This window comes from Polychytrium aggregatum (genome assembly GCF_025602895.1).
Source record: "Polychytrium aggregatum strain JEL109 chromosome Unknown BJ171scaffold_132, whole genome shotgun sequence".
NCBI lineage: Eukaryota > Fungi > Chytridiomycota > Chytridiomycetes > Polychytriales > Polychytrium > Polychytrium aggregatum.
In genome coordinates this window covers 6900-34687 of record NW_026516334.1, presented here as the reverse complement: position 1 = coordinate 34687, position 27788 = coordinate 6900, and the positions used below count along the sequence as shown (strand labels likewise).

Here is a 27788-nt window from a genome sequence, read left to right as displayed (position 1 = left end):
GCGCCATACGCTGATCGACCGCCGATGTTCGCAGTTGGTCCTGCTGGCATCGATCTGGTACACACTCTTGCGTTTCTCCAGTCACTTTCGATTCTGCCGCCTCGTTCAGGTGCTTCGGGGTGCCTGTCGCTCCGTCTGATATAGTCAGCGTTTCTATTGCAGCAGCACCACGGAGTCTCGTGCACCTCCGCTGGTTGATATCGACTAATCGGTAGATGCCATCAATAGCCTCTTGGACTCTGGCACCGAGCGATCGACTTTGCCCAAATATCGAGTCGCACTGATCAGCACGGACAAACTCGACGGAACAGTCGAGCAGAAGTAACCCAGCTCTCACTGCTGCGAAGAACAAACTGCCAGCCACCTCGACCAGACCAGTTTGTTGGTGACCACCAGCAACCACAATGGATCCTTCGTCGCCGCGCACTCTGTCCACTCTGTCCACCAGGTCAAACCCGCTCAAGCAGATATATGACAGGAACCACCCAGATGTCCCCGACTCAAATCTGTACCAAACCACGAACAGTGTCGACAAGCTTCCCGAGATCAATCCGAGCCGGCGTCTTTCGTTGATGATCCATCCCCCAGCCTCTCCAGCCTCTCCGGCGACGCTACCGAGGGCTGCATTCCGACGCACGTCCCTTGGGATCGTCAAGGCCGAAGCCGAGCTGCTGCATCCCAGCCAGCCAAGGATCCGTACCCGCAGCGATAGTGCTGTTCTGGACCCCGACACCGGGACTCCAAGCCCACAGCGCACCCCCCGACGGCGGGCAAGTGGCATCACCACTCCCGTTCATGAGGGACTAATAGTGCCTCTTGCTCCGGAGGTGTCTCGCCGTGCATCGGCTATAGCCTCACGGAGCTCGCAGACAACTCTTGAGGCGAGTCAACGTTCGGTACCGACAGGAGAAAGACGACCAAGCCACTTGAAACTACGATCCAAGACAGTTGGCGACGATGACTCCATGAATCTCGAGCAACGACTGCTCGTCAAGCTCAAGAAATATGCTGAAACGCTGACCTCGGATGACGATATCTCGTGCCTCATCGATGCATCCAAGAGAACCTCACTCAGCGAGGAGAGTGCCCTTCCGAGGAGAAAGTCCATCGTCACTGACCTCCTGGAACTGACCACCACACCCAAGCCGACAATATCATCCCGCCTCCAGAGCCTCGGCATGTCCATTCGTCAGTACCTGCAGCTATCCATCACGGGCAGCCAGCGATCCTCGGCGACAATCAAAAAGTTCAAGGCGGCCGTGCGACGAGCCATCATCATATGGCTCACTGCCCGGGCATTCAAGTGCTCGCTCCAACATGACGGCGCCGAAGTCTGCCATGGGTTATCGGGAATGTGGGAAAGCACGGTGCTCTCGATGGAGGTCCGAGCGCTGTTTGCGCGGCCCCAGTTTACATGGACAAACGAGGACTGGAAGAAGCTCAAAAACACTCTCAATGCCGTTCCAGGATGGACTATGCGGTTCACGGACGAGATCAGGGAAATGCTGATTGCCCGGATGACGCTTGAAATGCACACGTCTGGGACGGTGCTGTTTCGCAAGGGCCATCGCGCCGAAGGCTGTTATCTGTTGATCAAGGGACAGGTATGCGGATGGCTGGCGTGGCTCGGGTGGGAAATGGGTGCGGTGCGAAGTGAGTCATGCTGCTGTCGTGGTTGATACTGATGCTTGGACCACAGTGCAAGGCTGCCGGAGCCGACAACAAAGACTTCTTCCGACCCGGCGACATGATCGGCGAGACCGAATTCTCGGTCGAGGACAAGACGGTAAGTCGCCACATGACAAGTTCATGCACCACCATGCACCATCATGTACCACCATACACCGCCACTACTCGAAGCTTGTCCACATATCAGTTGTGTCAAGTACACGTCACATATCACACGATTCTCCTGTAGGTCCGCAGACGCCCAAACACCATCGCTTGCCAATCCGACTGTGCCATGATGCGCATTGGGGGCAACGACTTTCTGGAGATCATGGACATCGAGGGTCATGCGGTCAAAAAGGCCGATCTCATCATCGAGCTCTTCCGGACACTGCCGTTGTTCAGCGGATGCTCGTGGAGGACCATGTCGTTTTTCGCCCAAGCATGCGAGACCGTCTTTGTCGATGCCAAGCAAGTTGTTTTGACCCAAGGTGCTGATTGTTCTGGCGATGGCTCTCCGCTTCCTAGACCTTTGCGATGCACAGATGGCAGTGCATGACGTCGATTCGATGCACGGCCCTGACCATCGGCGTCGATCTTGCGACCCCACAGGCGACCCCATCCGGTATCTGTACATCATTCTCACAGGAACCGTCGACGTTATCAAGGTCATATATCTCACCCGCCACGACGACAACTACCAGCTGGTCAGGCTTCGCAGCGATGAATATCAGTCGCTGTACAGGAACTCGGACCATGTCAAGGAGAAGCTGCTCAGCATCCGATCTCTCAAATCGGGCGACTCCTTTCCGTATATCTCGCCGGACATCCATGCACCCACAGACGTTTCGTTTGTCGCTGCGATGAAGGGCGAGTACCTCAAGATCAAACTGGTGAGCATGCTGGCAAAGAGTCTTGCCTCGGCAGCACGAAGCCGGGCTAGGCGAACGAGGGTGTCTCAGTACGGTGCACGTTCTCACCCAGCCTCGGATGGTACTGCTTCACATATCTTCAACCGACCTGTGGGACCAGTCCGACATATATGACGGGGAAGAGGGTGCCGAGCTCCGTGCTCGTCTGACTGACCAGCACGCTGAGTCAGAGGCACAGATAGCCCTGATCGAGGAGACATACTGTCTGCAGAAGAACAAGGAGATTGCCAAGCGGAATCTCAGGAAAGATCTGCTGCCCGACCTCTCGACCCTCGCCGACAGCGAGCCCAAGACGGAGCGCCTCCCTGACCTCTCCCCGGCCCTTCCTCTCGGTGACCTCAGTCGACGTCGGGCGACTCTGGGAGGATATCGGCGGTGCTAGATACCCACAGCGACGTGGCGATGGTGATCTGGGTCATGCAAATACATTCGCGCAAGTATGGCTTCAGATCGAGTGCCGCGTGTCTCCATGCAGATTCGGGAAATTGGTCGGTGTTTCATGATCTGCCAACCTGAGCCACCGCTCATGGGACAGCATCACTTTGTATATCGTGATATATTGAATGTCAAATACAGTGCCCCTCGAGAACTGCTGCTGCCACATGGTACCGTCCCGCAAGTCTGCTGTTTGGGACCGTGGTTGCTGGGATGGTGAAAACGGCGTGGCTGCTCGGCTGCTCTGGTTGCATGTTTGGCTGGAGTGACTTGAGCGTTAGAAGTTGCACTCGGGAGGGACTCGGGGATCAGGGCCACTGGTCGATGTCCTTAAGGCTGTCCATGGCCCAATCGTAACCCTGGTTGGCTGACTTGCGATACCAAAAGGCGGCAGTGTCGACGTTCTCAGGGACACCATAGCCCATCTCGCTGCGGAAACCGATCCAGCACTGTCCGTATCGATTTCCTTGCTCGGCCGACCGGCGATACCACTCTACTGCCTTGGCAACATCCTTGGCGGTTCCGTATCCGTTGGAATAGCACACACCAACCCACCACTGTCCATACGAATTGCCTCGGTCGGCCGACTTGCTATACCACTCGAATGACTTCTGGCTGTCTACCAACACTCCGCGACCCCAGTAGTAGCACCCTCCGATCCGCAATTGGCTATCGCTGTGACCGTCGTTGGCGAGTTGCTCGAATATACCAGCTGCCTTCTTCTCGTCCTCGGTGGTTCCGAATCCTTGGAACACACACACGGCCATCAGATATCTGCAGAGCCAGTCTCGATCGGATCCGAGCTGGCACAGATCGAAGAACTTGCGGGATATGGGTGAATCGGACTTGGTGTCGTTCCAATACGCTGCCAGACACTCGTCCTCTCCGAGCTTAAAATCATCGGACTTGGTTTCTCGGATGAGCTTGACGCCCTTCTGCTTGTTGCGCATGGTGCCTCGGCCAAGGTAGTGCATCCACCCGAGCATGTGGGTGGCGATGAGTTTGAGGACCGGGTCGGTGGACTGGGTGCTCACTTCCTGCCAGTGGTGGAAGGCATCGGCGTCGCTCTGTTCGACACCATGGCCGATGAACGAGAACCAGGCTCGGAGGAACACGATATGGAGTCGACCATCCTCGCTGCCTTGATCTGCAGCCTTGGAATACCACTCAATGGCTGAGTCAAAGCCTTGATCGACACCTTCGCCTCCCTCGAAGCAGCGACCGAGTCCGACTTGAGCTCGCGGATATCCTTGGATGGCTGCCTGGCGATACAGCTCGGCAGCCCTGGCATGGTCCTGGTCGACTCCGAGACATTGGTAATAGCATTCGGCCAGATGGAACTGGGCCATGGGGTGGTTGTTGTCTGCGGCCGTTTGCAGGAGAGTGGTGATTTGCTGATGGATGGTGTCCCAGTCGGGAGAGTCATCGGTCTGTCGTCGGGAGACTTTGCTTTGGAGGATCCGGGCCAGGAAATACGACGCAGCAGCATTGCCTTGATCTGCTTGAATATCGAGCCAGATTCGGTCGGCCGTCTGTTGACCCTCGCAGTGAAGTGAGATGGCAATCTCGTCGCTCAGAGTGAGACCGATCCGCAACTGTCCATCTGGATTGAGGAGCTCCATACTCTGACACCAGTTGTAGAAGCGAGGCAGCTTGGAGCTCAGGAGAGGCCGGGCCCGCTTGCACACTCGGAGGAGAGTCTTGATGGTGTTGTGATCGAGTGCGAGTTGGAAGCTGTCGTTGCAGCAGATGATGGTGAAGATATCTGGGATGTGCTCGTTGATGGCCGGTCGAACCGTGTCAGTTGAGGGATGGACACTGGGAGCCATGATGGACAATGTGGATTGAGTGGATTGTGATGATGTCCAGACGACGATGAGACGAGATGAGACGAGATGGGTGGAATGGAATGCGAGTGGCACAGCCACCAAGCCAGGAACATGGTTGGATCCATGGATCGATTGCTTGTGTTCATCCTCATTCCCACACATTCCATCACTCCATCATTCCCACACATTCCATCACTCCATCATTCCCACACATTCCATCACTCCATCATTCCCACACATTCCATCATTCCATCCTCCAACTCACATCCTGGAAGATATCATCTGCATCCTGTTCCTGGGGTTCCGGTGTCCCGTTCATGATTTGACGAGTGTTCTCTGGATGGCCAGAGCAAGCAGCCCATCGATCCAGGTCCAGGATGTCTCGTCCCAGCCTAGCAGCAATCCAGCATCATTCCGATGGCTGTGATTGCCGATACTTTGAACGAGCGACACTTGCACCATTCGATCTCACTCGATTAGCGGACAGCGTGAGTGCGATTGCGGTGCCGGGTCGTTTGGGGACTCTCAAGCACACATCCACGAAACAATCTGGGATGTCGTCGCCAAGTCGGTTGTTTATTATCATTCATGGGGCATTCTGATTTGAATGAACATAAGAAATATCATAGATGTCACAAAGACTCTCATTTGACAGAGCTCTCAGTCGAGCGATCGAATCTACCAAAAACCACCCTATTACACCAGAACGGCACACTGAAACATCCAATCACTCACAAGCAGTCAACCACACAAGCACATCGGTGTCTAATAGGCACAGTGCTCCAACCAGTCCGGTATCCCAACACAATAACAAAAACAGAAATCGCAAATCACAGCAGCTGGGCACCCGCTCGGATTGTTGTTGACCAGCACACTGGCCGGGATGAGGGCGGGCTCAGAGGGCCTTCTTGGCTTGATCCCGGGCTCGGGCCATCTTCTCGAGCTCTTCAAACTCGCCCGAGTCCTGGCACATCTTGCGGAAGACTCCATCCTCGCGCTGCATCAGCTCAAAGGGCGTGCCAAACTCGGCCACCTCTCCGTGGCTGAGGACCAGCACCGAGTCGTAGTCGGCAATCGTGCGGAGGCGGTGGGCGATGCACACCACCGTCGAGTTGGCAAACTCGGATCCGCGGATCGTCTCCTGGATGAAGGCGTCGGTCTCGTTGTCGACCGAGGCCGTGGCTTCGTCCAGCACGGTGATGGCCGACTCCTTGAGCAGCGCTCGGGCCAGGCACAGCAGCTGGCGCTGGCCCTGGCTAAAGTTGGACCCGCCCTCGGAGACAGAGGTGTCGAGGGAGAACCCGGACGCCTCGGCGGCGGCACGGGTGTTCTGGCCCTGGACTTGGGTCTGGCCTTGGTTCTCGGATGTCTGCGCGGGCAGGTTGTCGCTCGACGAACTGCCGTCCAGCTTGGCCTGCAGAGTGTTCAGGAACCGCACGCGCTCCAGGATCGACCAGAGCCGGTCGTCCGAGTGCTCGCCAAAGGGATCGAGGTTGCTGCGGATGTCGCCCGTGAACAGGACGGGATCCTGCGGGATGATCGTGAGCTTCTGGCGGAGGTCGCGCAGCCCAATCTTGGAGATGTCGACGCCGTCAATGACAATGCTGCCGCCGGAAAGCTCCATGATGCGGAACAGCGCCAGGGTGAGCGTGGACTTGCCCGCGCCGGTCCGTCCCACGACGCCGACCTTGGTGCGGCCCTTGAACTCGCAGGACACCCCGCGGAGGACGGGATCCAGGTCGGGGGCATAGCGGACGACAACGTCGTTGAACTGGACGTGGCCCTTGGCAGGCCAGCCGGGAGGAGGACGCGATGTCTCGATGACGGCGGGGGCTTCCTGGTCAATCTCGAGGTATTCGTGCACACGCTCGACCGAGTTCATGTTCTGTCGATGGTGAAACGGAGCGAAGGGAGTGAGGCGAGACGAAGTGGGTCACCCGAACCGTCACAGCGACAGCCGCATCGAACAACAGAGCGACAATGTGAGCATCGACTCCACTGCCATATCAGTCGCACTTCAACACTGGCACTTACCAGCTCCATCTGCGAGTGAACCTGAACAATCCAGAGCAAGTTTTCTGCGATGGTGGCTGCCCAGGTCAAGCTGAGACCGGCAAGTCCCACGCCGATCAGGTCCTTGGACCAAATGATGGCAACACCGGCAGTGAAAGTGATCAACGAGGTGATCAGGGCAATCCGGACCGACAGCCAGCGATTCGAAAGACCTAGCATGCGATATGCCCTGTTGTTTTCATCGACCTTGATCATGTTGTCCTCGATGAACCGGGCCTCGTGTCCATAGGCGCGGATGGTCGACACGCCAACGAGACACTCGCTGAAGGTGCTGTAGATGGGGCTGCGGCTGTTACTATGGATTCGCTTGAGCTCGCGACTTGAAGCCAGGTAGTAGATTGCAATCCTGTAGTAAATGTAGGCAACAAAGGGAATCACGGCGAGGAAGATCGGTGTCACGGTGCCGATGACGATGAGGGTGGTGATGGCGCTTGCTAGGATAAGGAAAAACATTGCGCATGTGTTGATCAGGTTACGGTCGATGGTTCCAATGTCCTTGGAGAGGCGGTTGGTGATGCGGCCGAGCGGGGTGACATCGAACCAGCGCACCGGCGCATACATGATGCGAGTGATGAGCTGGTCGTGCAGCTTCTTGGCAGCCTTGTAGCCAACCCAGCTGCGATAGGCAAAGTTGGTGATGATGAGAAAGAGGACGCACGAATTGATGAGGGCGTACACAAGGACATAGTAGGCAACATTGACGGACTGGCCGGACGATCCATCGACAAGGGTGTTGCTGTCGTTGCCTGAGACTGGGTTGAGGAAGCTGAGGGACAGCGGGGCCGAGAGCGTCACGGCAAACATCGTGTTGAGCTCGTTGGCATGGTTGTAGGCATCGGCCCAGACCTTGAGCCAGTAGTCGGCCAGCACTTGGGCCGATCGCTGCACAAGAATTATACCGAGGTAGGCGACGATGACACCAAAGCCGCCTGCCGCAGTCAGATAGAAGTAGTAGACGCTGCCCTGGACTGCGCCGGTTCTGGAAGCCTCGGCATCGATGAGCTTCTTGGCGTCTTCGGGCGTCTTGCCGTTGGAGTAGTTGCGGCTCAGGAGCTCCTCGTCGGTGAGGTCGACGTCGAGCTCGCCAGCGTCGGGGTCGGACTCGGGCTGGAGCGAGACTGCCTCGAGGTTCTCCTTGGCGATGATGGTCTCGACCTCGCGGTTCTGGGAGACCTCGGCGACCGAGCCATGGTCGAGGATCTGGCCCTGGTTGATGACGACGAGGTAGTCGGTGGCGGGAAGGGCCAGACTGGTGGCGTGGGTGACGAGGATGCGGGTGCGGTCCTTGAGCAGGCCCGTGATGCACTTGTCAAAGAGATGCTTGGCTGTGGGCGCATCGACGGCTGAGAGCGGATCGTCCAGCAGGATGTAGTGGGCCCGGGAGTACGCGGCGCGGGCGAGCGAGACTCGCTGCTTCTGGCCGCCCGACAGGTTGATGCCCTTCTCGCCGATCTCGGTCAGGTCTCCGGACTCGAAGGAGGCAAGGTCTTTGGACAGGGCGCAGGCTTCGATCACGCGGGCGTATCGGAGCTGGTCGTAGGGCTCGCCGAACAGGATGTTGTCCCGGATCGTGGCGTTGGCGAGCCAGGCGGTCTGGGCGACAAAGGCGATGCCGCCCTTGGAGCGGTGGCTGCGAGTGAGACGGGTCAGGTTGGCGCTGCCCTGGAGCGACTTCATTTCGCCGAGGAGGGCATGGATGATCGAGGACTTGCCGGAGCCGGTGGAGCCGCAGATGGTGCTGAGCTTGCCGAGAGGGAAGCTGATCTTGAGGCCGCGCAGGGTAAACTTGGGCTCGGACGAGTCGTCCGCACCAGAAGCCGGCTGCTCCGAGCCGAGGAGCGGCGTGGTCTCGGAGGTCTGCTGCGACTGCTTCTTGAACAGATTGGCGAGTCTCTTGTGCCAGGGGAGCTGGGGCGACTTGCTGTCGGGAGCGGCAGTGGCCTGGTGCCACTCGAACCAGGCATCGACAAACTCGACGGCAACAGGGTCGGTCCAGGGCTCGGTGTTGCCGGTGGGGTGAGAAACGGGCAGGTCGTCGGAGAACTTTTGGAGCTCGGGCTCGTTCAGGAACTTTTCGATACGGTCTGATGAGACATAGATTTGGAAGAACTGCGAGGGGAGACGGGTGTCAGCGGCAGTCCTGTGGGTAAGAGGATGGCGACGGATAAACAGGCAAGAACGGTGCCATGCGAGGAGCACTTGCCTCCGAAAGTGTGTCAGGGAAAACTGCGAGGGGGAACTTGAGAGCGTTGAACAGACTGAGGCAAGTGAATGCCGTGGTGGCTGGATGGGAGACATGCACAAGTCGAAAGTGAGACATCAGCGCGGTCAGCACACATCAGCGACTGGAGATTGCGTGGGAGGCTGAGACATATTCACTCAATCGGCTTCGAGTCGATTGGAGATACTCCGAGCAACATGCACCAGACATCCGAGGCCATGGGTGGTGCGAGCGCATCGCTTACCATCCATGTCGTGGCCAGCGATCAGGGTGTAGCTCAGGAAGGTAACAACCGCAACAATCACCGGCACAAACGACCAGAGCATGACGTTCATGCCAAGCGAAACAAAGAACGAGAGGAGCTCGCTGAGTTCGACATCACGGGTCTCGCCGATGCGCTTGAGGAACTGTGGCTCCCAGGCAAAGAACTTGATGATGCGGATGGCCTGCAGAGCCTCGAGGGTCCGGGTGTTGCGTTTGTCGGCCTTCTCCATGAGGGCCTCGTAAGATTTGTTGAGTCTCGTAGTGATGAGGCTGGTGAGGGGAATGGTGAAGACCATGATGGAGAGACCGATCAACGCCGACCAGCCTAGGAAGCTGTACAGTGCACCGATCGCAACGACGATTTGCATGAAGGTGGTGAGGACAAGCTCGGCCGAATGGCTGGCCTCGGCAAGCTTCTCGGTGTCCATGGACATGAGCGAGACGAGCTTGCCCGTCGACTGGTCCTCGTCCTTCTTGGATTTGCCCTTGGCAGAGATGCGGCGGAGAGATTTCTGGAAGATTTCGTTGATCAGGACAGCACGAACTTGAAAGTAAATGCTACTAGCTGTATAGTTGAGCTGGAAAGATTCGTCAAGCAGATCAGCGACTGTTATAGTGCCAGATAGCGGGTTCAAGCAAGCCAAACAGAGGCAAGACATGCAGCAGCGACAAACAGAGCCGTTGCGGCGTTGAGACTGGCGGTGTCCTACCTGGTTGTTGGCAACCGCATTCAGGTTTGCCAAGAACAGAGCCAGGAACACCCAGAAGAAGCCAACGGTAATGGGACGGCCGTTCGGGTTCTGGATGTAGCTCATGATTTGGTACAGACAGTATGCCGGCGAGAACACAAGCAGGGCAACAAAGAAGCCCAAAACGAGCTGGATCAGAAAGATTCTCAACTCCATCATGAACAGGCCAGAGATGAGGCTTTTGTGCTTGTTCTTGTACTGCTCGCGGTAGACACGGTTGACTCTGGCAGACTTGTCGCTCTCGAGCAGGTCAAAGAGGTCATTCTTGGTCAGGGGGGTCTTGTAGCCGCGGCTGAGAGGGCCGTCCATCCAGACAAAGAACAGGTTCTCGAACCAGGTGGACTCGGGCTCGGGGGCAGGGAGCATCTGTGGGTGCAAATGGGAATGCCAACAGCACGCACATGTGTGGGAGTAGTAGAACATGTAGTCAGTCCTGCGAGAGCACCATCGATGCAACAAGCGGGGCAATAGCCGCACCCAGCGATGCCATGGCGGTGGCATGGAATCATCATGTGTGCCAGAGAGGCGTCGCTGTTCGTGCGTTCGTTCGATACATTGGATCTGCACTCACCTCGGTGTTCTTGGGGCCCTTGAGCTTCACAATATGCAACGATTCGACCTGCTCGCGCAGACTCAGACGCAGAGCAAAGTTGGCCACAAACAGGATGGTGCTCAGGACAACAGCGAGTACGATCGGGGCGACGGCATCGCCGCTGTTGCTGAGCAGGGTGTTGTGGAGATGGAGAGCCTTGAGGACGGCACAGCCGAGGGCGAAGGGCTGGATGGGGCTGCTCAGCTTGGGGCGGATGCTGGCCGGGACGGGACCGGTCGAGGCCGCAAAGACGATGGTTGCGATGGCCTGGCGGGATGAGCGGGCGGTGTGAGTATGATGCAGTCGATGTGGGAGAGCACGATGCCGGCGAGGGCTTGAGCATGGCATCCGGCGAGAGAGTGAGAGGAGACGAGCAATGCTGCTGCGATGGCTTACCCATGCAAGAGCCCAGGCAGCCGAGCCAAAGAAGACGAAGGAGCCAGAACCAGACTGGCTCAGGTCCTGGAACGAGGCAGCGACAGAGACAGCCAGCTCGAGGACGAGGATAGCCAGACAGGTCCACTTGAGGGCCGGATTCTGGGCGACGACGGCGGGAGGAGCAGGCTGGTCGGCGGCAGAGATGGCGCCGTAGCGGTTGCGGGTGGATCCATCTTCGCTGTTGACGAGGGCGGTGTCGGGGCCGTCCGAGGAGGCGGCGGGATGGACAATGTCCTTGGCGGCCCAGAGGACAGCAGCGACGATCAGGGCCAGCGGGAGGATGCCGACGGCATAGCTGGGAAAGCGACAGTGATCATAACTTGCCAGTCAGGGAATGACTCGACCGACAGCGACGACATATCCCAAGTAGCAGCGGCCAGGGCGAATAGAATGCGGTGCCGTCCTGGTTGAATGCGATGCTACCACGACAGGGCGGCAATGCTAATACAAATGGAATGCATCGCGAAACCATAAGACTCACCTGTGTTCGAAGCACTGGTCGACGACGAGAAAGCCATGGCTGTCAGAGAACCAGATGGTCGAGTTGGCGGGGCACGGATACATGGTGGTGGTGCTCGAGCTGGAAGCGCTTCAGAGCGACGGGGCTGCCCCCTGCATAAATATACTTTGACCGCCAAGCACTTGGCAGCCGAGGATCTGCCGGGGGGTTTGTGTTCGTGGGTGCGAATGCGCCGCTTTCGATCGATCAAGCTGCAGAAGTGCCATTTGCCCAACACCTCGACAACGGAGCCAGTGCCTGAGCAATCTGCTGCGTCGTCAGAGCTCGGCCTCGGCAACCCGATTGGTCCTGATTGGGACACCCGGATCCGCCAGCACAAAGGGCACGCAATGGGGCTCGATAGGACAAAGAGTTCGTCCACGGACGCCGGGAGAAAGCGATCCGTATCACGAGCAGGTCGATGCCGCAGTGGGTCTGTGTCCTGGACTCAGGGCTGTTCCTATGGGAGCGACAGGAACGATGTCGAGGCTGCGAGTCCTCACACCGCAATCCCGAGAACAAAGTATTGCCTTGCTGCTTCTGTTGGATCCGGAAAGCCATGGCTCCAAGGAAGGTCAATCGCGCTGCCGACATCGGAGGATCGAACAACCACCACGGTGGCAGAAAGCGTCCTGGGCAAAACACAGGTCAAATTGATCTGGAAGACCCCGGAGCTCACCGTCGAGATCCGTCATCTGACCAAGGAGAGGAAGGAACTCCAGAAGCAGCAAGCCGTGACACTCAGACGAGCACAGATGCACTGTCTGACCCGACTCTTCAGAGTGGTGCGGAACACATCCTATTGAGCGATGCATCTCGGATGCGGTCTCATCACCCTGCCCAACCGCCTCAAGCAGCTGGCCCTCCAGAACCGAGCCGTCTGGGAAGACCGTCTGGACCACAACGGCAAGATGGTCTCGCTGGTGTTGAGATATTCCCGCACCCAGCCCAGCCCGATGGATACATCCCTCGGCTCCCAGTTCTACCTCGACGAGTACTGGCGGCAGCTGATCGTGCTGAAAGAGCAGTGCCAGCCGGACTACCCGATGAAGGAGCTGTTCAGGAACGGCTACTACCAGCTCCCAGGACCACCAGTCAAGCTGCAGATTCACATCGATGATGCACAAAGCTTCGACAGGTCAAAGGAACTGACTTCGGCCCGCACCGTGACGACGACCATGTCGGGACTGTGGGCCGAGCGAGGGCCCAAGAGAGATCGATACTATCACAACATGATGGTAAGATGGACCCTCGGTGCCTTTCCTGGACACCCGTATGGTCACTATCGGCTGTGCATCTCCTGCACGAAGAGCCGAGGAGAGTTCGTCGCGATGTGCCGGACCCACACCCAGAGCTGCGTCGGAAGAGGCCGCTCGTGACAACGGATATAGCCCCCATGAGTCCAGGCTGCACTGCAGTGGACTGGTTTCATCCTCGCATGGTCCTACCACATACGCCGGCGTGCCCCGGCGTCCCTGGGTCGGATCGAGGGTGACCAGAAAGCTGCAGTGTGGCCATATTCTTTCTTTTGGCGGCTGAAGAGGCGAACCTATGCTCGTTTGGATCCAGGCCATTCGTCGCCGTTGCCATCCTTTTGTCGGTCCATCGATGCTGATCAGGGCACGCTGCCTGGTGTCGGATCGAGGGAGGATGGTCTTGGTGCCGGGGGAGGCTGGTGGCTTGCTGCCTGCTTTCTTCGGTACCATGTGGCGAGGGATGGTCTGGGTCGCGCTCGCCAGCTATGGTTGCAGAACGAGTATCGATTGTGAATGTCGAATTGTCGTTGTCGGGTCATCGGATGTTTCCTCTCGGTCGATCAACATCAGCGATGGATATGGGACAGCACTATTTGCATATTGGATGTATTGGATGTACTGAATGTCAAATACAACAACACTCGGTCATTGCCGCTTTATCGGAACCACTTTGCAAGTCCACTTTTTTTTTTTGATAGTTGTATATTCAGGAATATTCAACATGCCATCAGTATCGCAGGATACCCGGCAGTGGGTGGCCAAGCTCGCTCATACACCCCTGTTGCGGCCTTCGCCGACTCTCCAGCCCACACGGCGAGCCATGCGGGTTTTTTTTTTTTTTGTTTACAATAGTTGTATATTCAGGAATATTCAACAAGCCATCAGTACCATGCGGTACCCGGCAGTGGGCGTACAAGCAGGCTCACACGCCCCTGTTGCGGCTCTCGCCGACTCTCCAGCCCACACGGCGAGCCATGCGGGTGAACACTTCCTCCAATAGGTCCCACAGGGACTCGCATGTCTCCAGGTCCCGCTCGGGGACCCTTTCTCTCTGGCCATGGGAGCTCCTCTCCGGGATCTCCTCAAAGCCCATCCACGGCTTTGTTCGTTGGGTTCGCTGTCGTGGCCTCATGCCTCTCAGCACTCCAGTCACTCTGTCATTGCTCCGTGTGGGGGGAGGGCTGCCTCTCCTGCTGGTCGTTGGGAACGGTGTGTCTCCGAGTCCGAGGTCGTCGTCCGAGACCAGGTCCGGGCTCAGATCGGCATCGTCGATCAGATCGATGCTTGGTGTTGTGTTCGAGAGCAAGTCGACACTCTGGTCGCTCTGCCAATCCCATCCGTGGCTGGGCAGGTCGTCGTCGATGTTGGTGAGGAAGGAAAAGTCCAGATCTCTCTCCAGATTCAATTCCCAGTCTGGCACCGAGCTCATTTCGGAGCTCAGGTCTGTTGAGTCGTCGTCGGTCAGCCGGAGTCGCTCCAGTCGTGCCAGCACCTCTCGATGTGGGTACCAGAGCGACTCCCCGTCGTCATCCGAGACTGCTTCGTCAATGCTGGTCTCCCCATCCGACGTGGTGTCGGACACGATTGGTGGTGGCCTGCAATCCGCTCCACCGTCAGTGTCCTCGTGGTTCTTCTGTCTTGCCTTCTGTTGCTCAAAGGTGATCAGGTCCAGCAGCTTGTCGACTGGTCCCACTCCGATGGTCTGAGGCTCCACCCATGCTGGGTGTGATCGTTGAAGTTGGCGCACCTTCCTCGGGAGGATCCCTCTTGGGTCGATGCACCGCTGTGCGTGGGTGCGGTTGAACTCCACGGTGGCTCCGTTTGTCGAACATTGTCGGCATATTTGAAGCCGGCCTGTGTGATGGCCCGGGAAGGCTCCGAGTCTCCACCGAACCATGAGCTCGAGGATGGGTTTGGATCCTTGGTACCCCTCCGCCATCCAGAGACCTGACATCTGGGTTGACGGTGTGCATGCCGCCGTCAGCTGTTGATTCCCTCGAAACGCTGTTCTCATATGCTCAGTGAGCATGAGCTCCTTGATGGGTGTGGTGACAGCGTCCTCATTCATCGTGGTGGTACTCTGTCGGTTTGTTCGGTTGTGGGATCCTTCCTCACTACTCGTGATCCCGGAGAGCCCGTTCCCGAGCAGCCGTCTGCGTCGTTGCGAGGTGGATAGTGGGACCATGATGAGTCCCGTTTTTTTTTTTTGTTACTATAGTCAACTTTATTTAAGAAGACAAGCCATCAGGTCCAACAGGTTGGTACCCCGGCACGTTGAGTACACAGGCAAGCCTATTTACTCCTGTTGCAGCCTAGTGCTGCCTCAGCTGCCCACAAGGTCTGAGACCAAGCGGGTGAACACATTTTCAAGCAGTTCCCACAAGGGAATAGCAGGATCGACGGGAGGTCGGGGTGGTGGAGTGACAAGTGCTGGCACTATACTACGCTGTGATGAGGGTGCAGGGAGAGACTGCAAGGGTGGGACTACACTGGTTGTGGGAGTGGGTGCTGGTACTGGGTGTGCACCAAGTGCGAATGCTCGGAAGGCAGTGCGGGGAGCGGGTACATGAGCAGCAAGCGATCCAAGTGCGGGAGGGGTGCGAGTGCGAGGGGGAGTGCGATCGAAAGAGAGCAGGTCCAGCAGCTTGTCCACTGGTCCCACTCCGGCTATACCACTTTCCACCCAAGTCGGGTGGGCCGTCTTGAGGGCTGCGACCTTGCGGACCAGGACTTGATGCGGATCCACACATTGCTGTGCGTGGGTCCTGGTCAAGTCGATCCCGGATCCGTGTCGAGCCAGGTTCTTGCACTTGCGGTATCCGAACCTGAAGTGGCCTGGGAGAGCACCGAGTCGCCATCGGACCATGAACATGAGCATGACCATGGATCCTTGGTACCCGCGAGCCTCCCAGAGTCCCGACATCTTGGTCGACGGGGTGCAGGCGGCGGTGAGCTGCTTGGAGCGGTCGAAGCCGTTCTTCATGTGGTCCTCGAAGATGAGGGTCTTGATCGGGACGGGCTGGGGTCGGGGCGGTCCGGGCGGCGGCGGCTGGTGTCGGGTCTTGCCTCGGTAGATCTCCGTGGCCGTGAGGGAGTGGTCGGCCTCTTGTCGGCGGACCACCATGGCCCAGTGCGGATCGGCTCGGACTCCTTGGCCGAGGAACTGGTCGGGGTGGTAGGGCGCAATGATCTTGTTGCGCAGGATCATCGACAGCATCTTGTCGCCGTCAGAGACTTGGTCGTCCCAGCGGGCCCAGTTCTGCAGGGCCAGCATCTTGACACGGACGGACATCTTGGGGAGGCCGCAGTTGAGGTGCATGGCACCGACGGGAGTGCCGGGGCCGACGCGGAACATGGTGCGGAGGGCCGTCATCTGGGCGTCGTCGAGGCGGTCGCGCAGAGCCGGGTCCGGGATGTCCATGGCCATCCCGTATTCGAGGGTCGGCCGCACAAAGGTCTTGTAGACCTGGGTGATGGTCTTGGCCGAGACCTTGCCGAGGGTGATGCCAAGTCCAACCACGGTGTCGGTGACCATGTGGACCTTGCGGAGGAGCTTGTCGAACTGGAGGTCCGGGCGGAATCCGTCAATGTCGACCATGACACCGAGGTAGCGGAACTGGAGGACCTTGGGCAGCTCGGTGCCGTACAGCTTGGCGGGATGGAGCTGGTCGACGTTGCAGGCCGAGTACAGCACCTCGCACTTGGGAGGCGAGAAGCGGTAGCGATTGTCGACACTGTGACGCTCACAGATGTCCAGCATGGCCTGGGTGCGGCCAGCCGGACAGATGAGGACACCATCGTCGGCAAACCAGAGCGAGTTGACCCGGAGACGGTGGTGGCGACTGGAGGCAAGCACAAGTCCGTCCTCGGCTCGGAGCAGTCCAGGCAGGTCGTCAATGTGGGCACTGAACAGAAGGGGACTCAGGACCGAGCCTTGGATGAGACCCTTCTGCAGCCACACAGGCTGTGACGTGCGGCCCTTGCTGGCGACGCGGACAAGAGTGCGGTCGAACATGGCCCTGAGGACCCCGACGGCGACCGGACCAGCACCTCGGGCGGCGATCTTGTCCCAGAGGCGCTCCCGCCAGACAGTGTCGTAGGCGGCCTTGATGTCGAGGAAGACCAGGCTGTACTCGTCGTCGCAGATCTTGTTCATGCGGACAAGAGCGTCGAGCGAGTACACCTGGTCGAGGGTGCCTCGGTCCGGGCGGAAGCCTCCCTGGGCAATGTCCATGATGCCGATCTCGCGGGTGAGGAACGGCAGCAGGACTCGCTCGGCGATCTTGCGGAGGACCTGGGTCAACCCGATGGGCCGGTACATGGCCGGATCGAGGATCGAACCCTTGTTCTTGTAGACCGGGTTTTTTTTTTTTTTTTGTTACTATAGTCAACTTTATTCAAGAAGACAAGCCATCAGGTCCAACAGGTTGGTACCCCGGCACGTTGAGTACACAGGCAAGCCTATTTACTCCTGTTGCAGCCTAGTGCTGCCTCAGCTGCCCACAAGGTCTGAGACCAAGCGGGTGAACACATTTTCGAGCAGTTCCCACAAGGGAACAGCAGGATCGAGGGGGGGTCGGGGTGGAGGAATGACAAGTGCTGACACTATACTACGCTGTGATGAGGGTGCAGGGAGAGACTGCAAGGGTGGGACTACACTGGGTGTGGGAGTGGGTGGTGGTGCTGGGTGTGCACCAAGTGCGAATGCTCGGAAGGCAGTGCGGGGAGCGGGTACATGAGCAGCAAGTGATCCAAGTGCGGGAGGGGTGCGACTGCGAGGGGGAGTGCGATCGAAACTGAGCAGGTCCAGCAGCTTGTCCACTGGTCCCACTCCGGCTATACCACTTTCCACCCAAGTCGGGTGGGCCGTCTTGAGGGCTGCGACCTTGCGGACCAGGACTTGATGCGGATCCACACACTGCTGTGCGTGGGTCCTGGTCAAGTCGATCCCGGATCCGTGTCGAGCCAGGTTCTTGCACTTGCGGTAGCCAAATCTGAAGTGGCCTGGGAGAGCACCGAGTCGCCATCGGACCATGAACATGAGCATGATCATGGATCCTTGGTACCCGCGAGCCTCCCAGAGTCCCGACATCTTGGTCGACGGGGTGCAGGCGGCGGTGAGCTGCTTGGAGCGGTCGAAGCCGTTCTTCATGTGGTCCTCGAAGATGAGGGTCTTGATCGGGACGGGCTGGGGTCGGGGCGGTCCGGGCGGCGGCGGCTGGTGTCGGGTCTTGCCTCGGTAGATCTCCGTGGCCGTGAGGGAGTGGTCGGCCTCTTGTCGGCGGACCACCATGGCCCAGTGCGGATCGGCTCGGACTCCTTGGCCGAGGAACTGGTCGGGGTGGTAGGGCGCAATGATCTTGTTGCGCAGGATCATCGACAGCATCTTGTCGCCGTCAGAGACTTGGTCGTCCCAGCGGGCCCAGTTCTGCAGGGCCAGCATCTTGACACGGACCGACATCTTGGGAAGGCCGCAGTTGAGGTGCATGGCACCGACGGGAGTGCCGGGGCCGACGCGGAACATGGTGCGGAGGGCCGTCATCTGGGCGTCGTCGAGGCGGTCGCGCAGAGCTGGGTCGGGGATGTCCATGGCCATCCCGTATTCGAGGGTCGGCCGCACAAAGGTCTTGTAGACCTGGGTGATGGTCTTGGCCGAGACCTTGCCGAGGGTGATGCCGAGTCCAACCACGGTGTCGGTGACCATGTGGACCTTGCGGAGGAGCTTGTCGAACTGGAGGTCCGGGCGGAATCCGTCAATGTCGACCATGACACCGAGGTAGCGGAACTGGAGGACCTTGGGCAGCTCGGTGCCGTACAGCTTGGCGGGATGGAGCTGGTCGACGTTGCAGGCCGAGTACAGCACCTCGCACTTGGGAGGCGAGAAGCGGTACCGGTTGTCGATGCTGTGGCGTTCGCAGATATCCAGCATGGCCTGGGTGCGGCCAGCCGGACAGATGAGGACACCGTCATCGGCAAACCAGAGCGAGTTGACCCGGAGACGGTGGTGGCGACTCGAGGCAAGCACAAGTCCGTCCTCGGCTCGGAGCAGTCCAGGCAGGTCGTCAATGTGGGCACTGAACAGAAGGGGACTCAGGACCGAGCCTTGGATGAGACCCTTCTGCAGCCACACAGGCTGCGACGTGCGGCCCTTGCTGGCGACGCGGACAAGAGTGCGGTCGAACATGGCCCTGAGGACCCCGACGGCGACCGGACCAGCACCTCGGGTGGCGATCTTGTCCCAGAGGCGCTCCCGCCAGACAGTGTCGTAGGCGGCCTTGATGTCGAGGAAGACCAGGCTGTACTCGTCGTCGCGGATCTTGTTCATGCGGACAAGAGCGTCGAGCGAGTACACCTGGTCGAGGGTGCCTCGGTCCGGGCGGAAGCCTCCCTGGGCAATGTCCATGATGCCGATCTCGCGGGTGAGGAACGGCAGCAGGACTCGCTCGGCGATCTTGCGGAGGACCTGGGTCAACCCGATGGGCCGGTACATGGCCGGATCGAGGATCGAACCCTTGTTCTTGTAGACCGGGTGGATCAGGACAGTGTTCCACTCGGTCGGGACGACGGAGGCCTTGAGGGCGGCCAGCAGGATGGCCCGGAGCCAGGGAGCGACCACGGGAGCGACAGGGTGCAGCATCTCGGCCTTGATCTTGTCCGGGCCGGAAGACTTGCGCTTGGGGGACTTGACGATGGCATCGGCCACCTCGTCCGACGACAATCGGGGAATGGAGCGGTCCTCGGGGAGCAGGCGCGGAACAGTGTCCAGGGGTCTTGGGCCGACGGTCCGGTCAAAGGCGGCACCGGGGGTGTCCTGGGAGTGCGAGGAGACCTTGCCGTAGTGGACCACAAGTCGCTCGAGGGCCTCGTCCGAGTTGTCAAAGTGGAAGGCGTCGTCGAGCTCCTTGCGCTTCTTCATGGCGGCCAGGGACTTGGCGACCTCGGAAGCGTTGAGGGAGTGCAGCTTGTTCATGGCCAGGGTCTCGGCTGCTCGGCGGGACTGGACGATGAGGTTCTTTTCTTGTTTGCGGACAGCGCGGAGTTCGGCGCGCTTGTCCTCGGCGACGCAGAGGGAGAGCCCGGGCAACTTGAGCTGGTAGATGAGATCGCGGCGCCTCTCGCGAAGCTGCCGCATCTCGGGGATCAGGTTAGGTTAGGTTAGGTTAGGTTAGGTTTTTTTTTTTTTTTGTTACTATAGTCAACTTTATTCAAGAAGACAAGCCATCAGGTCCAACAGGTTGGTACCCCGGCACGTTGAGTACACAGGCAAGCCTATTTACTCCTGTTGCAGCCTAGTGCTGCCTCAGCTGCCCACAAGGTCTGAGACCAAGCGGGTGAACACATTTTCGAGCAGTTCCCACAAGGGAACAGCAGGATCGAGGGGGGGTCGGGGTGGAGGAATGACAAGTGCTGACACTATACTACGCTGTGATGAGGGTGCAGGGAGAGACTGCAAGGGTGGGACTACACTGGGTGTGGGAGTGGGTGGTGGTGCTGGGTGTGCACCAAGTGCGAATGCTCGGAAGGCAGTGCGGGGAGCGGGTACATGAGCAGCAAGTGATCCAAGTGCGGGAGGGGTGCGACTGCGAGGGGGAGTGCGATCGAAACTGAGCAGGTCCAGCAGCTTGTCCACTGGTCCCACTCCGGCTATACCACTTTCCACCCAAGTCGGGTGGGCCGTCTTGAGGGCTGCGACCTTGCGGACCAGGACTTGATGCGGATCCACACACTGCTGTGCGTGGGTCCTGGTCAAGTCGATCCCGGATCCGTGTCGAGCCAGGTTCTTGCACTTGCGGTAGCCAAATCTGAAGTGGCCTGGGAGAGCACCGAGTCGCCATCGGACCATGAACATGAGCATGATCATGGATCCTTGGTACCCGCGAGCCTCCCAGAGTCCCGACATCTTGGTCGACGGGGTGCAGGCGGCGGTGAGCTGCTTGGAGCGGTCGAAGCCGTTCTTCATGTGGTCCTCGAAGATGAGGGTCTTGATCGGGACGGGCTGGGGTCGGGGCGGTCCGGGCGGCGGCGGCTGGTGTCGGGTCTTGCCTCGGTAGATCTCCGTGGCCGTGAGGGAGTGGTCGGCCTCTTGTCGGCGGACCACCATGGCCCAGTGCGGATCGGCTCGGACTCCTTGGCCGAGGAACTGGTCGGGGTGGTAGGGCGCAATGATCTTGTTGCGCAGGATCATCGACAGCATCTTGTCGCCGTCAGAGACTTGGTCGTCCCAGCGGGCCCAGTTCTGCAGGGCCAGCATCTTGACACGGACCGACATCTTGGGAAGGCCGCAGTTGAGGTGCATGGCACCGACGGGAGTGCCGGGGCCGACGCGGAACATGGTGCGGAGGGCCGTCATCTGGGCGTCGTCGAGGCGGTCGCGCAGAGCTGGGTCGGGGATGTCCATGGCCATCCCGTATTCGAGGGTCGGCCGCACAAAGGTCTTGTAGACCTGGGTGATGGTCTTGGCCGAGACCTTGCCGAGGGTGATGCCGAGTCCAACCACGGTGTCGGTGACCATGTGGACCTTGCGGAGGAGCTTGTCGAACTGGAGGTCCGGGCGGAATCCGTCAATGTCGACCATGACACCGAGGTAGCGGAACTGGAGGACCTTGGGCAGCTCGGTGCCGTACAGCTTGGCGGGATGGAGCTGGTCGACGTTGCAGGCCGAGTACAGCACCTCGCACTTGGGAGGCGAGAAGCGGTACCGGTTGTCGATGCTGTGGCGTTCGCAGATATCCAGCATGGCCTGGGTGCGGCCAGCCGGACAGATGAGGACACCGTCATCGGCAAACCAGAGCGAGTTGACCCGGAGACGGTGGTGGCGACTCGAGGCAAGCACAAGTCCGTCCTCGGCTCGGAGCAGTCCAGGCAGGTCGTCAATGTGGGCACTGAACAGAAGGGGACTCAGGACCGAGCCTTGGATGAGACCCTTCTGCAGCCACACAGGCTGCGACGTGCGGCCCTTGCTGGCGACGCGGACAAGAGTGCGGTCGAACATGGCCCTGAGGACCCCGACGGCGACCGGACCAGCACCTCGGGCGGCGATCTTGTCCCAGAGGCGCTCCCGCCAGACAGTGTCGTAGGCGGCCTTGATGTCGAGGAAGACCAGGCTGTACTCGTCGTCGCGGATCTTGTTCATGCGGACAAGAGCGTCGAGCGAGTACACCTGGTCGAGGGTGCCTCGGTCCGGGCGGAAGCCTCCCTGGGCAATGTCCATGATGCCGATCTCGCGGGTGAGGAACGGCAGCAGGACTCGCTCGGCGATCTTGCGGAGGACCTGGGTCAACCCGATGGGCCGGTACATGGCCGGATCGAGGATCGAACCCTTGTTCTTGTAGACCGGGTGGATCAGGACAGTGTTCCACTCGGTCGGGACGACGGAGGCCTTGAGGGCGGCCAGCAGGATGGCCCGGAGCCAGGGAGCGACCACGGGAGCGACAGGGTGCAGCATCTCGGCCTTGATCTTGTCCGGGCCGGAAGACTTGCGCTTGGGGGACTTGACGATGGCATCGGCCACCTCGTCCGACGACAAGCGGGGAATGGATCGATCCTCGGGGAGCAGGCGCGGAACAGTGTCCAGGGGTCTTGGGCCGACGGTCCGGTCAAAGGCGGTACCGGGGGTGTCCTGGGAGTGCGAGGAGACCTTGCCGTAGTGGACCACAAGTCGCTCGAGGGCCTCGTCCGAGTTGTCGAAGTGGAAGGCGTCGTCGAGCTCCTTGCGCTTCTTCATGGCGGCCAGGGACTTGGCGACCTCGGAAGCGTTGAGGGAGTGCAGCTTGTTCATGGCCAGGGTCTCGGCTGCTCGGCGGGACTGGACGATGAGGTTCTTTTCTTGTTTGCGGACAGCGCGGAGTTCGGCGCGCTTGTCCTCGGCGACGCGGAGGGAGAGCCCGGGCAACTTGAGCTGGTAGATGAGATCGCGGCGCCTCTCGCGAAGCTGCCGCATCTCGGGGATCAGGGCCGGGTCCTTCCAGACGGTCTTGATGGAAGCCTTGCCGATGGTGGGGTCGGCAGCGGTGGTGATCAGGGAGATCAGGATCGACCAGGCGCGGTCGATGCAGTCCTGGGCCGCACTCTCCGAGATCGGAATGACCGATCCCCTTGAGATTGGTTAGGTTAGGTTAGGTTAGGTTTTTTTTTTTTTTTTTGTTACTATAGTCAACTTTATTCAAGAAGACAAGCCATCAGGTCCAACAGGTTGGTACCCCGGCACGTTGAGTACACAGGCAAGCCTATTTACTCCTGTTGCAGCCTAGTGCTGCCTCAGCTGCCCACAAGGTCTGAGACCAAGCGGGTGAACACATTTTCGAGCAGTTCCCACAAGGGAACAGCAGGATCGAGGGGGGGTCGGGGTGGAGGAATGACAAGTGCTGACACTATACTACGCTGTGATGAGGGTGCAGGGAGAGACTGCAAGGGTGGGACTACACTGGGTGTGGGAGTGGGTGGTGGTGCTGGGTGTGCACCAAGTGCGAATGCTCGGAAGGCAGTGCGGGGAGCGGGTACATGAGCAGCAAGTGATCCAAGTGCGGGAGGGGTGCGACTGCGAGGGGGAGTGCGATCGAAACTGAGCAGGTCCAGCAGCTTGTCCACTGGTCCCACTCCGGCTATACCACTTTCCACCCAAGTCGGGTGGGCCGTCTTGAGGGCTGCGACCTTGCGGACCAGGACTTGATGCGGATCCACACACTGCTGTGCGTGGGTCCTGGTCAAGTCGATCCCGGATCCGTGTCGAGCCAGGTTCTTGCACTTGCGGTAGCCAAATCTGAAGTGGCCTGGGAGAGCACCGAGTCGCCATCGGACCATGAACATGAGCATGATCATGGATCCTTGGTACCCGCGAGCCTCCCAGAGTCCCGACATCTTGGTCGACGGGGTGCAGGCGGCGGTGAGCTGCTTGGAGCGGTCGAAGCCGTTCTTCATGTGGTCCTCGAAGATGAGGGTCTTGATCGGGACGGGCTGGGGTCGGGGCGGTCCGGGCGGCGGCGGCTGGTGTCGGGTCTTGCCTCGGTAGATCTCCGTGGCCGTGAGGGAGTGGTCGGCCTCTTGTCGGCGGACCACCATGGCCCAGTGCGGATCGGCTCGGACTCCTTGGCCGAGGAACTGGTCGGGGTGGTAGGGCGCAATGATCTTGTTGCGCAGGATCATCGACAGCATCTTGTCGCCGTCAGAGACTTGGTCGTCCCAGCGGGCCCAGTTCTGCAGGGCCAGCATCTTGACACGGACCGACATCTTGGGAAGGCCGCAGTTGAGGTGCATGGCACCGACGGGAGTGCCGGGGCCGACGCGGAACATGGTGCGGAGGGCCGTCATCTGGGCGTCGTCGAGGCGGTCGCGCAGAGCTGGGTCGGGGATGTCCATGGCCATCCCGTATTCGAGGGTCGGCCGCACAAAGGTCTTGTAGACCTGGGTGATGGTCTTGGCCGAGACCTTGCCGAGGGTGATGCCGAGTCCAACCACGGTGTCGGTGACCATGTGGACCTTGCGGAGGAGCTTGTCGAACTGGAGGTCCGGGCGGAATCCGTCAATGTCGACCATGACACCGAGGTAGCGGAACTGGAGGACCTTGGGCAGCTCGGTGCCGTACAGCTTGGCGGGATGGAGCTGGTCGACGTTGCAGGCCGAGTACAGCACCTCGCACTTGGGAGGCGAGAAGCGGTACCGGTTGTCGATGCTGTGGCGTTCGCAGATATCCAGCATGGCCTGGGTGCGGCCAGCCGGACAGATGAGGACACCGTCATCGGCAAACCAGAGCGAGTTGACCCGGAGACGGTGGTGGCGACTCGAGGCAAGCACAAGTCCGTCCTCGGCTCGGAGCAGTCCAGGCAGGTCGTCAATGTGGGCACTGAACAGAAGGGGACTCAGGACCGAGCCTTGGATGAGACCCTTCTGCAGCCACACAGGCTGCGACGTGCGGCCCTTGCTGGCGACGCGGACAAGAGTGCGGTCGAACATGGCCCTGAGGACCCCGACGGCGACCGGACCAGCACCTCGGGTGGCGATCTTGTCCCAGAGGCGCTCCCGCCAGACAGTGTCGTAGGCGGCCTTGATGTCGAGGAAGACCAGGCTGTACTCGTCGTCGCGGATCTTGTTCATGCGGACAAGAGCGTCGAGCGAGTACACCTGGTCGAGGGTGCCTCGGTCCGGGCGGAAGCCTCCCTGGGCAATGTCCATGATGCCGATCTCGCGGGTGAGGAACGGCAGCAGGACTCGCTCGGCGATCTTGCGGAGGACCTGGGTCAACCCGATGGGCCGGTACATGGCCGGATCGAGGATCGAACCCTTGTTCTTGTAGACCGGGTGGATCAGGACTGTAGGAGATGGTATCTCCGACGCTGTGCTGCGCGTACTGCGCGTACTGCGCGGCGCAGTGGGTCGTGACCTGTGCTGCGCTTTGCGTTTTCACGCACCGCAGGCAGGCCACCGCAGGGTATACCTGCGGGTTGCCCCCGTTCCCCCCGTTTGTCTGGAGTTCGGTTTTATCGTGAATAAACGTAAGTGCTCCCCGAGCTCACCCGTCCGCTAGAGTAGCCTAGCACCGCCCTGTTCTGCCCCGTCCTGTCTTGTCTTGTACCCCCTCCCTCCCCGTCTTGCCCCAACGTCCCAGTAGTGGACGTTACATGGTAGCATCGGAAATCCTCGTCTTGTTTTCGTCCTGTTTGTCCTCTTTCTAGATCCTCAAGCTGGATCCCGCCTCTCTTGCCGACCGACTCTCCTCTCTGTCCCTGGAGCCTGCCCCTGCCATGAGCAACCCCCGCCCACTTCCGGAAGCCTTCCTCAAGACCTTCCGTGCCCCAGTGTTTACTGGGAAGAGCCGCTCCTCCTCGGTGGAGGACTGGCTGCAGCAACTCGAGGACTACCTCGATGCTGCCCAAGTCGCCCCCACCCACCACATCGTCGCCGCCAAGCTCTGCTTAAAGGACCAGGCGTACCGTTGGTACCGCCGCCAAGGGTTCGACGAGCAGAGCGAAGGTGTGTTTGACGACTTCAAGGACCGCCTCCGTCGCCGCTTCGGCAGCCCCAATGCTGAACTCATTGCCCGTGACAAGCTATACTCTCTCGTGCAGCGTGGTTCTGTGACCCGCTACATCGAGGAGTTTGAAGACCTCTCCTCCCAGATTGAGGAGCTGGGCTCTGCTGATGCGATGTACCTCTTCCAGAAGGGCCTCAAGCCCAAGATCAGAGAGTACATCGCCAGCAACCCTGATGCCCGCAAGTCCCTGGACGTGATGATGGACGTTGCCGAGAACCTCGACAACGTCCAGTACCATGGCCGCCAGTTCTACCCGCAGCTGGCAGGCGGCCATCGGTCTCATCACGTCCCAGCCCGTCCGCCTCGCCCGGCCCCGCCCGCAAGACCCATGCCTGAGCCCATGGACGTTGACGTCAACGCCATGGAGGCTCGTGGCCCTCCCCGCTCCCGGTTCCAGCAAGCTGCCACTGTCTCCCCCAAGGACAGACAGAAGCAGGAGGACCTCCGCCATGGTTCCTGCTTCTTCTGTCACCGACCGGGACACCAGGCCAAGGAGTGCCCCATGAAGTCGGGAAACGGCCGACCCTACTAGGTGGCTCTGGAGCCCTAGTAGGAGACCAACGCCGTGGATTGCTCAATGCAGTCCACGCGTCTCCAGAGGAAGTTCACCTCGCCCCCTCCCCCGAAGGAGAAACAAACCAAGTGTTGTGCGTCGTGCGAGAGGTGCATGGTGGCGCAAGCCGCCTGCCTCTCCACGAACGTGAAGAGAAAACCAAAATTGAAAACCAAAACAAAAAAGAAAATCAAGAACCCTTGAGGGACAGGACCGCCTGTGCCCTCACCCCTGTCAAGTCGTGTGTGTCGGATGCTTCCGACATGTGTCCGCAAGCCGTGGACGTCGTGTGCAATGGCGTGCTGACGCCGCAGGCCCCCGCAATGGCCGAACCCTATCCAAAATGTCCGAGTGGCCGTGATGAAGCCAACCAAGACCAAGTGTCGCCCGTTCCCCCAAGTCAAGTCATGGTGCAGGAGGCTGTGCAGGAGGACCATGAAGAGTCCCTGCTGTACCTCCCTGCCACCGTCCAAGGTCACACCGTCCGAATGATGGTGGACTCTGGAGCAAGCTGCAACTTTGTCAGCAGACGCTTGCTCCAGGAGCTCAACATACATGCAACCAAGAAGAAGTCGCCGATGAGTGTGGCGCTTGCAGACGATCGTGTGCAGCAGTGCACACACCAAGTGGTCCTGCGAGTGGCCCTCCATCCCAAGTACCATCCTGTCCTGTTGTTCCAAGTGATCGACACCAAGTTCGATGCCATCCTCGGCATGAGCTGGCTTGCTCGTGCCGAGCCGACTCCAGTCGTCGACTGGAAAGGCCGCACTGTCCGTGTTGGCCCTGACATTGTCCTGCAGGGCATGGCCTCACCCAACATGCCACCTCTCCTCTCAGCCATGCAATTCAAGAGGCTGATCAAGAAGGACACGTCGTTCCTCTGTGTCGTGCGTGAGGTCGACGACACCGACCAAGCCGGTCCCGGTCCCCCGCCTGTGGTGACCAAGCTGCTCGACGAGTACAAGGACGTATTCCCCGACCAGTTGCCACAATGCCTGCCACCCCAACGCACCGTCGATCATCGCATCGACATCGAACCAGGCTCGTCGCCTCCGTCAAGACCGACGTACCAACTGTCGCTGACGGAGATGGACGAACTCAAGCGCCAGTTGGATGACCTCCTCGCCCATGGGTTCATCCGCCCGAGCCAGTCACCGTATGGTGCACCAGTGCTCTTTGTCAAGAAGAAAGAAGGTGATCTCAGGATGTGCGTCGACTATCGCGCACTAAACAAACAGACCATCAAGAACAC

General features: G+C 59.6%; 4 protein-coding genes across 4 annotated transcripts; 1 reads left to right on the top strand and 3 right to left on the bottom strand.

Annotated features, from left to right (window-relative positions):
* Positions 1 to 404: 404 nt before the first annotated feature.
* Positions 405 to 3347, top strand: BJ171DRAFT_614353 (uncharacterized protein; the record flags this gene model as incomplete). Its single annotated transcript, XM_053115312.1, has 5 exons — positions 405 to 1604; positions 1700 to 1786; positions 1919 to 2159; positions 2281 to 2561; positions 2653 to 3347. 5 exons carry the CDS (start codon positions 405 to 407, stop codon positions 2980 to 2982), a joined length of 2139 nt encoding a protein of 712 aa, XP_052961742.1. The 3' UTR covers positions 2983 to 3347.
* Positions 3344 to 4657, bottom strand: BJ171DRAFT_433828 (uncharacterized protein; the record flags this gene model as incomplete). The annotated part of the gene is made up of 2 exons (XM_053107931.1): positions 3344 to 3780; positions 4114 to 4657. 2 exons carry the CDS (start codon positions 4655 to 4657, stop codon positions 3344 to 3346), a joined length of 981 nt encoding a protein of 326 aa, XP_052961741.1.
* Positions 4658 to 5407: 750 nt separating this feature from the next.
* On the bottom strand, positions 5408 to 11006 carry BJ171DRAFT_451147 (P-loop containing nucleoside triphosphate hydrolase protein). The gene is made up of 7 exons (XM_053108211.1): positions 10743 to 11006; positions 10133 to 10537; positions 9403 to 10000; positions 9137 to 9220; positions 8906 to 9021; positions 6899 to 8803; positions 5408 to 6749 (listed from the first exon to the last, which is right to left on the bottom strand). Exons 2-7 carry the CDS (start codon positions 10535 to 10537, stop codon positions 5760 to 5762), a joined length of 4098 nt encoding a protein of 1365 aa, XP_052961740.1. The 5' UTR covers positions 10743 to 11006; the 3' UTR covers positions 5408 to 5759.
* Positions 11007 to 12709: 1703 nt separating this feature from the next.
* Positions 12710 to 13541, bottom strand: BJ171DRAFT_57081 (uncharacterized protein). Its single transcript, XM_053113659.1, has one exon. The coding sequence runs from the start codon at positions 13404 to 13406 to the stop codon at positions 12840 to 12842; it is 567 nt and encodes a 188-aa protein (XP_052961739.1). The 5' UTR covers positions 13407 to 13541; the 3' UTR covers positions 12710 to 12839.
* Positions 13542 to 27788: the final 14247 nt, after the last annotated feature.

What these genes read in the sequence shown, in the direction of transcription:
- BJ171DRAFT_451147 (XM_053108211.1), bottom strand. Translation starts at nt 10,537, where the DNA reads ATGCTCCCTGCCCCCGAGCCCGAGTCCACCTGGTTCGAGAACCTGTTC. An exon ending in ATGCGGTTGCCAACAACCAG is followed by an intron (nt 10,001 to 10,132) that starts GTAGGACACCGC and finishes GAATCTTTCCAG; the next exon opens with CTCAACTATACAGCTAGTAG. An exon ending in ACCCTGTTGCCGTCGAGTTT is followed by an intron (nt 8,804 to 8,905) that starts GTCGATGCCTGG and finishes TTCAAGAAGCAG; the next exon opens with TCGCAGCAGACCTCCGAGAC.
- BJ171DRAFT_57081 (XM_053113659.1), bottom strand. Translation starts at nt 13,406, where the DNA reads ATGGTACCGAAGAAAGCAGGCAGCAAGCCACCAGCCTCCCCCGGCACC.